This window comes from Orycteropus afer, unplaced genomic scaffold (assembly GCF_000298275.1).
Source record: "Orycteropus afer afer isolate SDZICR_OR568_19922 unplaced genomic scaffold, OryAfe1.0 scaffold00502, whole genome shotgun sequence".
NCBI classification, from domain to species: Eukaryota; Metazoa; Chordata; class Mammalia; order Tubulidentata; family Orycteropodidae; genus Orycteropus; species Orycteropus afer.
Window position 1 is genome coordinate 1057446 of NW_006922089.1, and position 10184 is coordinate 1067629.

At 50.9% G+C, this 10184-nt stretch overlaps 1 protein-coding gene across 1 annotated transcript in view; it reads right to left on the reverse strand.

Annotated features, from left to right (window-relative positions):
• Positions 1–10184, reverse strand: part of LRRC74B (leucine rich repeat containing 74B) — a 22862-nt gene that overhangs the window by 3736 nt on the left and 8942 nt on the right. The window contains exons 2-4 of the mRNA XM_042782905.1: positions 9957–10163; positions 4348–4457; positions 2712–2827 (exon numbers count right to left, since the gene is read on the reverse strand). Of these exons, the coding sequence (XP_042638839.1) occupies positions 2712–2827; positions 4348–4457; positions 9957–10163 (433 nt within the window). The remainder of the gene's footprint in view (positions 1–2711; positions 2828–4347; positions 4458–9956; positions 10164–10184) is intronic.

Sequence of the window (10184 nt, forward strand, 5' to 3'; positions counted from 1 at the left end):
ACAGCTACTGGAGTGGGAGAGGCAGAGCTGGGGCTCCCAGATTGCAGCTTGTTAGGGACTGGATTGTGTCCCCGACAAAACGTGGGATGGAATTCCAATCTGTGGATGTGATCCTATTTGGATATAAACCCAAAAAACCAAACCCACTGTCCTGGAGTCATTCTGACTCACAGCGCCCCTAGAGGACAGAGTGGAACTCTCCCAGAAGGTTTCCAAGTCTGTCAACCCTCATGGATGCAAAGCCCAAATCAAACCCACTGTCATCAGTCATTGACTCATAGAGACCTCCATTGGGTTTCCAAGGCTGTCAATCTTTATGGAAGTAGATTGCCTCATCTTCCTCCAGCAGAGCAGTGGGTGGGTTTGAATCGCTGACCTGGTTAGCAAGCAAATGCCTTACCCACTGTGTCACCAGAGCTCCTGGTTTGGAAATAAGGTGTTCTGAAACTGTTGGTCTCTCCCCATCCAGAGTACAGAAGAGTGAAGCAAATTTGAAAGAGTAATTGCCCACGGGAACCCCATCCTCCATGACCCTGAGACCAGAACTAGATGGTGCCCAGCTACCACTGCCGACTGCTCTGAAAGGAATTACAATAGGAAGTTCTGGATAGAGTGGGAGAACAATGTGGAACAAAACTCAAAATCCTATAAAATAGATCAGGCAGCCTGGTCTGATAGAGACTGGTGAAACCTTCCCAGACTGTGGCCTCTCCTCCCCCTTAGGGCCTGGAATTGAACTCACTCCTGTGGGCTTCCATCCAAACAATAAAGGGGCATAGAAGGTGAACATTTACACTCCTTAGAACAATCAACCATGGGAGATCAGAAGGGAAGTGTTAGCACAGGGAGACAGCTCAGGGGGCAGGAATGCATAGGAAGGAAAGACACAGGGAAGAGGTAACCACAGGGAGGAAGTGGGAAGAGAGCCATTACACTGTAGGGAATTGGAGTCAATGTCATGAAACAAAATGTGTGTGAACTGCTGTGTGGAAAATGAATTTGCTCTGTCAACTTTCACCTAAACCACTTTGGAAAAAAAAAAAAGACCAGGCTTCCTAGTCTGGTAGAGACGGGAGAAATTCCAAGAGTATGAGCCTTAGACACCCTTCAAGCCAGGAAATGAATTCCCCACCACCCTGTGGCTCAATTTTCAGGCAAATGATAGACAGGCCTATAAGGTGAACAGTAACCCCAGGGAGATTCGCACTCCTTAGAACAGCCAACCCTAGGAGATCAAAGGGCAGTGTGTGCCAGGGATAAAGTTTGGAAAGCAGGAAGGGACAGGAATGAAGGAGAAGGGGAACAGGAAACAGGGAGGAAGTGCAAAGGGGGCCGTGACCTTGTGGGGATGGAAATGAATGTCACGAAAGGAAACGTAGAACAACAGGTGAACGGAAAACTAATGAGCTCTGTAAACTTTCACCCAAATCACAATAAAAAGTTAAATAAAAAAAAGGATGAGTCGTCTTCCTTTTTATGATAATGAGATCATACCCTAAAAGGGTGGGCTCTAAGTCTACTCACTTCTGAGTTATAAAACAAATAGACACAAAGATACCCACACATGGAGGGAAGGCAGAGGCCATGTAAGGACTGTCTATAAACCAAGGAGCCAAGGGACACTGGGACTGCCTACAAAAGAGGACCTGACATGGCCAAGAATGTGACTTGGACTCTTAGCCTCCAGAACCATGAGACAGTCAACTCCAGTTCTTAGGGAACCAAGACATGGCTCAAGCTCCATCCCCAGTAGACTGTGGTTGGTCTCCTGATGACAGTGTTGACCAGATAGCTGAGGCCCTGGGAGTGGCTGTGTCCCTGGGGGCTTCAATGCTGGTGTGTGGTGCAGTGAATTACTTGGTATGGCCTTTCTCGCCATGGTCTTTGTAACTCCCAGTGGATTACTGGGTGGGACCATGCAATTAAGGTGTATGGAACTCTAAGTAGGGATTGGTTGGGCTTGTCAATCTGCTGGGCTTAAAATGAGCCCTCCTAGAGGCAGAGAATGGGATCCACTGCCATCAACAGAGAAGAGCCAGAGGGGAGTGGAGTGAGTCCTTGGACCCGATCCCGCCTTCACAGAGAGATGGCTGGACTGGCTGAGATGACCAGCTGAAAGGACCACAGAGGAACCAAGGGGCATAAGACAGAGTGGCGGATTTGCCAGCCCAGAGGGCAAGAAAGCTGAGTGTCTCTGGGCAGAAGGCTTGCTGGTGCCGTGGGGTGCACCTAGGTGCCTCTATCAGCAGAGCTACAAGAGCTTTGTAACATTTGCCTGAGCAGGGCAGAGGCCAGGTCGAGAAGCCAAGGGCCAGAGAGACAGCAGAGGGGAGACTGTCCTGATTGAAGAACTGCCCTGGGCGCATTCCTGAACCTGAATTGTACCCTGTTACTTCCCTACTAACCCACAATCATGAGTATTGTCTGAGTTCTGTGTGGCCATTGCAATGAATTATCGAACCCAGCAGAGAAATAGTGAGTGCCCTGGGAGGCACGGCTGGTGTCAGAGCTGGTAAAAGGCTGGAGGGTGGCGGCATGTCTGGTCTCATAGGAATCAGCCTTGGGCTGCTCATAGTGATTCTGTCTCCCTCTCATAGGAATCAGCCTTGGGCTGCTTATAGTGATTCTGTCTCCCTCTTGGGAAGTTAGAGAAGGTCAGAAGATGCTGCCCCCCATGCCCTTTTTGCATGGTGGCTCCCCCAGCCCCTCACCTCATGTTGAGTTCCTCCAGCACGTTGTTGACCTTGAGGGCCTCACCCACCGCCGAGGCCCCAGGGTCACCAAAGCCATTATATGAGATATCCAGGACTTTCAGGAAGGTGTTCGCCTAAAACACAAAAGAGCGAAGCCATGGGGGCCAGGCCTGGCAGTGGTCAGTGCTGGGGGGGGGTCACAGCCTGGGAACCTGTGGACCCTGCAGGCACTTGGTGCCGCCCGGCAGGGGCTCGAGTCCCTTGTTTTCATGACCTATGAGTCCCCAGCATCTAGGGGAGCAGTGGGATGCTGCAGAGTGTGCCTGGAGCCAAAAGTGCCAGGCTGGTTGTGGAGGATTGAATATGCCCCTAAAAACTATGTTCTGATGTCCTGGCCCCCGTACTTATAGATGTGACCCTGTTTAGAAATGTTGGTTTCCTTTTGTTGTGTTGATGACATCATACCAGAGGAGAGTGGGCCATAAATTCAATCACATCTGAGTTATTAAAAAAAAAAAAAAAAAAGAGCAGAATAAACTTAGAGACACACAGGGGAAGACACCATGCAAAGACAGACACACATGATGGATATGTCCACAGGCCCAGGAATGCCAAGGATCGTGGCTCCTAGAAGCTGAAACAGACAAGGAAGGGGCTCCCCGTAGAGCCACACCCTGAATCCGGATTTCTAGCCTCCCGAACTGTGAGAAGATACAGTCTTCTTCTCAGAAGCCAGCTACTTGTGGCATTTTCGGTCAAAGCAGGACAAGTGACAAAGCAGGTGTTATCTGCGGGCAGCACATGAGCATGACCGACAGCTGGTGTGTGTCACTGGAGTTCATGAGTGACTGGCCAGCTGAGTGTCTATCCTGCTGGGGAAGATGTGTGACATGCAGTTCTGTGACAGAAGAAGGAGTCATGGAATGGGCTAGGAAAACAGAGCCTCTTAAGGAAAGGAAACACACTTTAAACCCCACCTTCAAGACCTAAGATGCATTTCTGAAGAGCTGCAAAGAGGGAGAGCTGGCACCCAGAGACCCTGCCCCACTGTGGTAGCTGTGTGTCAGCTGGGCTGGGCCTGGTTGAGTGGCTGGGCAGCCGGATGGAGTGATTCCCCGTGATGAGACTGGTCATCAACTCCATGGTGGGATCTACTGGAGCAGCTGCCTGAGGGATGTAGGCTGCTTCCAGTAGATAAGGAGACGCTTTGAGAAAGGTCTGGGGCTTTTTGGCACACATGGACCCTGCGTATAGCCCAGTCCTCCTTCAGCAGCCTGTCATGTTGCCTGCTGATCTTGGAACCATTAACGGATTGAACTTGTGGCCTGCCATGTTGTTTGCTAATCTTGGGACTTTTTATTCGTTGACCTTGGGTTTGCCAGCCTCAGCAGCCAGCAGCTGCCTGAGTTAAGAGAACCCTCCAGTTTCAGTGGGTCGGGAGCAAGAGGCAGAGCTGAAGCCCAAGGTCGAGGGGCTTTCACCCAGCCCCCAGCGCTGGCACTTTGAACTCGGTCTTCTAGCTTCCTAAACTGTAAGAGAATAAACTCCTGTTTGTTAAAGCCACCCATTGTGGCATGTCTGTTATAGTAGGCTAGAGAATCGAAGCACCCACTGATGACATGTGGAGGGGTGGATTGGGCAGAGCACCTCATACCTCCAGTCCCCTGGCAAAGGCTACGGCTCCTGGGCCTCGAAGGTGATTCCAGCTTACGTTGAGTTCGGTGAGTCCTGTGTTTTCAGCCAGAGCTGGTCCGAGGGTCTCTCCTACAGAAACACCAAGGGAGATTGCATTTGTTGTGTTCGTTCATTCAAAACAGGAAGCATAGGAACGTGAGCAGACACCTGACCACCAGTGCTCACTGAAACACTAATCACAAGTTAAAAGGTGGAAACAACAGACATGCTCATGAAAGATGACGGACCAACACAATGTGGTCTGTCCATACAATGGAACACAGCTCAGCCACAAAGAGAAATGAAGTCCTGACGCATGCCTCCATGTGAACCTTGGAGATAATATTTTGCTGAGCAAAATAAGTCCTTCACAAAAAGACAAGTATCGTATGATCTCATTTTTATGAAATAAGTAAATACATAGACACCGAAGATGATTGATGGTTAACAGGCATGGAAGGGGGAGGGAAGGGGCACTGAGTTGATGTCAATGGTGATGGAATGATCTGGAAAAAGCTAATGAGGATGGCTGCACGACTTGAAGGATGCAATCAGCCTAACAAATGGTCGAGATGGTGCGTTCTTTGTAATGTGTACGTCCACCAAGATTAAATAAAACGAATTCATAACAAACCAGAAAACAATGATACTGATGTCTGCCACATCCAGACACTCTTCTGGGCACACGGTCCCAGAGGCTGATCCAATGTGGGCCCTGTTGTGGCTTCAAGGGGCTCACATTCAATGGGAGATATGCATACAAGTCAATGGGATCTGAGCTTTTAGACAACAAACAGAGTGCATTCGCCAGGTAAGGCAACAGAGTGGGGATGGGGCCTGCCTGGAGGGGTCAGGGATGTGAAGCCAGAGACAGGCACCTTGAAGACAGGAGTTCAGCATCTGTGCACGTGGAGAGGGAATAAAGGGAAGAATGAGTGTGAAGAAGGAGGGAGAGCACAGGGTACCTGAAGGGTGCATCTTGACTGGGGCAGGGGTAGTGGGAAGGGGGAGCCAGTGAAACAAAGGGGAGTGATGGACACTGGAGAGATGCTGAGACCCCAAATGCCAGGCCAAGGGGTGTGGGCTCTGCCCCGTGGGTGGCAAGGAGTCCCCCAAACCAAAAACCCCACTGCTGTTGACTTGATGCCAACCCATGCCAACCTCGTGTGTCAGAGGAGACTTGCTGTGGGGTTCTCATGTCTGTGGTCTTCATGGAGGCAGGTCACCAGGTCTTTCTTCAGCTATACTCTGGGTGGATCCGAACACGCAACCTTTAGGTTAGTCATTGAGCACGAGATGTTTATGACAACCAGGGGCCTGAGGAGCCTCAGGAGGGCTTTTTTATTGTTCCCCAAATTTTATTGCGATTTGAGTGAAATTTTACAGAGCAAATTCATTTTCTATACAGCAGTTCATACATTTTGTCTCATAACATTGACTGCAATCCCCATGATGTAACAGCTCTCTTCCCACTTCCTCCCTGTGGTTACCTCTTCCCTGTGTCCTTTCCTATGCACTCCTGTCTCCCTGTGCACACACTGCCCTTCCGTTCTCCCATGATTGACTGATCACTCCAAGGAGTGTATCTGCCTGGTGTAAATGTTCACCCCATATGCCTGTCTATGTTTGGCTAGAAGCTACAGGAGTGAGTTCAGTTCCAGACCCAGGAGGGCTTTAAGTAAAGAAGGGACAAAGCTGTATTGGGATTTCAACAGGAACCTTAGTGCCAGGCGTAGAGGATGGGTTAGGATAGGCTGAGGCTCAGATGAGAGCCGGGGAGACTAGTGGGAAGGCTCATGCCATAGTCTAAGCAAGAAAGTTATAAGGCCAGCCCAGCTGGGACAGAGGGGACTTAGTGGTGATGGAGAAAGGGAAGGGGTGGGGTGGGATGGGTGAAAACACCAGAGAGGTATTCATGTAAGATGGGCAGAGGCCCCACCCTGCTCCCTGTCACTACTCGGGCCATTTAGCTGCCAGTTCTCACAAGCACTGGACCTTCCCATTTGGAACTGTTAATTCCTTCTTCTCCTGGCAACCAGATCTGCCTCCTTCTAGTCTGTGCTCATGGCAGCACCGGGAAAACTTGCCAGCCTGCTGAGTGGGGGCTCCCTGAGGTTCCCTCTCCACTTGCCAGTCCATCCGGCTAGGCTCGGCCATCCCCAGCTCCCACCAGCTTGCGTGTCCCTCGAGGTGTGCATATCGAGCCCCTTGTCCAAGGTCCCAGCACCTGGAGCAAGTCTGTTGTTGTTATGTGCCATCGAGTCAGACCTGACTCATAGCGACCCCTCCTTGGGTTTCTGAGGCAGTATCACTATGTAAGTAGATTGCCCAACCTTCCTTGTGAGGAGTGGCTGGTGGGTTTGAACTGCCAGCCTTCTGGTGAGCAGTCAAGAGACTTAGGCACTAGGCCCCCAGAGCTCCTGGAGCAAGTCTAGGAAGGCTTGAATAAACGCACAGAGGAGCAGCAGAATGAATGAACTAGAGCGCTCAGCGGCCTGCTGGGACCAAACATGCTGCTGGCCGTAGACAGATTCAGCACCTTGGAGAGCTCCCGGGCAGCGTGAGGCCTCCCTGCCGGCTCGGCTACCCTGAGAACAAACAGGACCCCACGCCCAGCGCTGGTCAGGCACCCCCAGGCGCTTTCCTCCTTCCTCAGACCCTTCTGGGGGGAAAGGGGTGGTCTCCCATTTTGTGGTGCAGCCCCTTCCTTATGGAACAGCTTGGGGGTAAGAAGGTTCTTCCTTTAACTACTTGAAACTGACTTCCTCTAAGTGTTTATCCTCGGTCTCTGTGACCCGCAGCTATCCTAAGAGGTCTGTGCTACCATCCCGTTGGGTAGGTGGGGGAACAAGCACAAGGTACCTCACTCCTCAAGACAGCTGGGTCCACCCACGGTTCCCTCTTGGGGAAACAAAATGGCCTGTCTGAGTCTACCCTTTGCCAGGCAGAAGACCCTCCCTGTGGTGGTTAAGGTTATGTGTCATCTTGGCTGGGCAGCTGGATGTAGTTATTCCCCACGATGAGACTGGTCATCAGCTCCATGGTGGGATCTACTGCAGTAGCTGAGTAGCTGCCTTAGGGATGGGGTCTGCCTCCAGAATATAAGGAGAAGCTTTGAGAAAGGTCTTTGACCTTTTTGGCATGCTTGGATCTCACATGTAGCCGAGTCTTCATTCAGCAGCCTGCCATGTTCCCTGCTGATCTTGGGACTGTTTCTAGATTTGAACCAGTGGCCTGCTATGTTGCTTTGATAATTTGTAGACTGTGCCATTTTACTTGTTGATCTTGTGTCTGTCAACCTCAGCAGCCAGCAGCTGCCTGAGTTAGGAGAAGCCTCCAGCTCCAGTGGGCCAGGAGCAAGAGGCAGAGCTGAAGCCCAAGGTCTTCACCCAGCCCCTACAGCCTGGCACTTTGAAGTTGGACTTCTAGCCTCCTAAACTATAAGAGAACAAATTCCGGTTTGCTGTTGTTGTTGTTGTTATGTGCCGTCGAGTCAAACCTGACTCATAGCGACCCCTCCTTGGGTTTCCGAGGCAGTATCCCTACGGAAGTCGGATTGCCCAACCTATTTGTGGTATTTCCTGTTACAGCAGCACTAGAGAACCAATACACTCTCCCTGCACATGGGGACCACAGCTTCTAGCCCCTCCACCTTGATGCCTTTTGGGGTCCTGCCCTTTGACTGTCTAGGCCCAGAAGCAACACCCACAGGTAGTTAGCTATTGACTTTTCTTTTCACTGACTTCCCACAACTGACTCCTCAGAAGGCAAACTGGCTTTCTGGTAGCTAAACCCTGGCACCATCTCACTCTCTCCAAGCAGCTTCAGACAGAGAAGCAATTCCCAAAGCGTTAGAGGGGACAAACCTCCAGGGACATCCATTAGCACACAAAACTGCCGCGGTGTGTTCTGAGCGAGCAGGCTGGCGGAGCGCCCCGTTTGTTCATTCTGTCTCCCCTTTGCACTTTTCTTCAAACCAGCCTTCCTAGACCTATGCTAGGTGCTCAGACCGTGCACAGGCCTCTCCTCAAAAGTCTGGTTCCCCTACCACTGTCAACCACTCGGAGGGGCATCGGTGCAGGAGGTCCTGGATAGAGTGGGAGAACAACGTGGAACAAAACTCACAATCCTAAAAAAGACCAGGTTTGCTGGTCTGATAGGGCCTGGTGAGACCCCCGAAACTATTGCCCTAGTTACCCTTCAGGTCTGGAACTGAACTCATTCCTGTGGCTTCCAGCCAAACAACAGACAGGCATATGAGGTTAACATTTACATCAGGTAGCTATGCTCCCTGGAACCATCAATAATGGGAGAACAGAAGTGCAGTGTTTGCACAGGGAGATAGCCAGGGGGCAGGAATGCATAGGAAAAAAGGACACAGGGAAGAGGTTACTGTGGGGAGGAAGTGGGAAGAGAGCTTTTACATGGTGGGGAATTGCAATCAATGTCATGAAACAAAATGTGTATGAACTGCTGTGTGGAAAATGAATTTGCTCTGTCAACTTTCACCCAAATCATAGTAAAAGGTAAAAAAAAAAAAAAAAAAAAAAAAGAAAAACACAGCAGTCTGGCTCTCAACCCAGACTGCCAGGGAATTCTTATAATTGATGGTAGTATCTGGGGCCAGGTAGGTAGAAGTGTATGTTGTTGGCAAAACATAAAGTCCATGCAAAGGCCCTGGGGCATAACAGAAAGGGTGAGATCAAACAATCTTGCAATATTTGGAATAAAATCCTTGTGGTTTTGCTATGATCTACAGCCCTGTTGCCCCTCCTGCCTCTCCACAGCCTGGACACTGTCTCCAGCTCACCAGCCCGGTCACACTGGCACCTATCAGTCTGGGAGCCGGACCTGCATGTTCACTGTCCCTTTACTTGGAAACTTCTCCCTGGTCTTGCCAGAGCTGCTTTCTCCCCACTCTGAACATTTCAAAGGAGCTCTGGCAGCATAGTGCCTAAGGCATTTGACTGCTAACCGGATGGCTGGCAGTTCAAACCCACCAGCCACTCCATGGAAGGAAGACTGGGCGATCTACTTCCACGAAGATTTACAGCCTTGGAAACCCAGTAGGTGTCACTATGAATCAGAATGTACTTGTTGGCAGTGGGTGTGGTTTGGGCTTTGCTTCTGTGAAGATTGACAGCCTTGGAGACCCTCTAGAGCAGTTCCACTCTGTCCTCTAGGGGCGCTGTAGGTCAGAATCAACTCCATGGCAGTTTTATTATTTGGGCTGCACATTTCAGTGTACATGACACCTCCTTGTAGAGGCCTCCTTTCTAAACCAGAGGATCACCTCCCCCCACCCCATACTTTCTAGAACCATGCCGTTTGTTTGTTTTGTGGCACCAACAATGACTGAGCATTATCTCATTAACTTGAGTTCCTGGAGGTCAAAGACCTTGTTTTGTTCACAGCGGAGTCCTGAGTGGAGGAATCAGACCCAATACCCATGGTAGTGGGCACTCCTTGGATAAACAGTTCTGTGTGTCCAGAGTGGGGGAAAATGGGGAGTGGAAACTTCTAGAGGGTTCTCAGTGGAGTCTTGCCAGCCCCACCCACCTCCACCTGAGGAAGTCCAGGGAGTGTTACCTGCTCCATCACTCAGCTCATTATGGCTCAAGTCCAGCGACCGCAGGCTGGTGTGGACCAGCAGGAGCTCAGCAAGGGACAGGGCCGCCCGCTCCTCCAGGCCGTTCCCTGCCAGCTGCACCTTTCTCAGGGCCGGGTTTGCCACCAGGGCGGCACAGAGGGTCTGGGCTCCCACGGCCCCCAGCTGGTTCTCTGAGAGGTCCACATCTGTGGGGTGGCAACACGCCC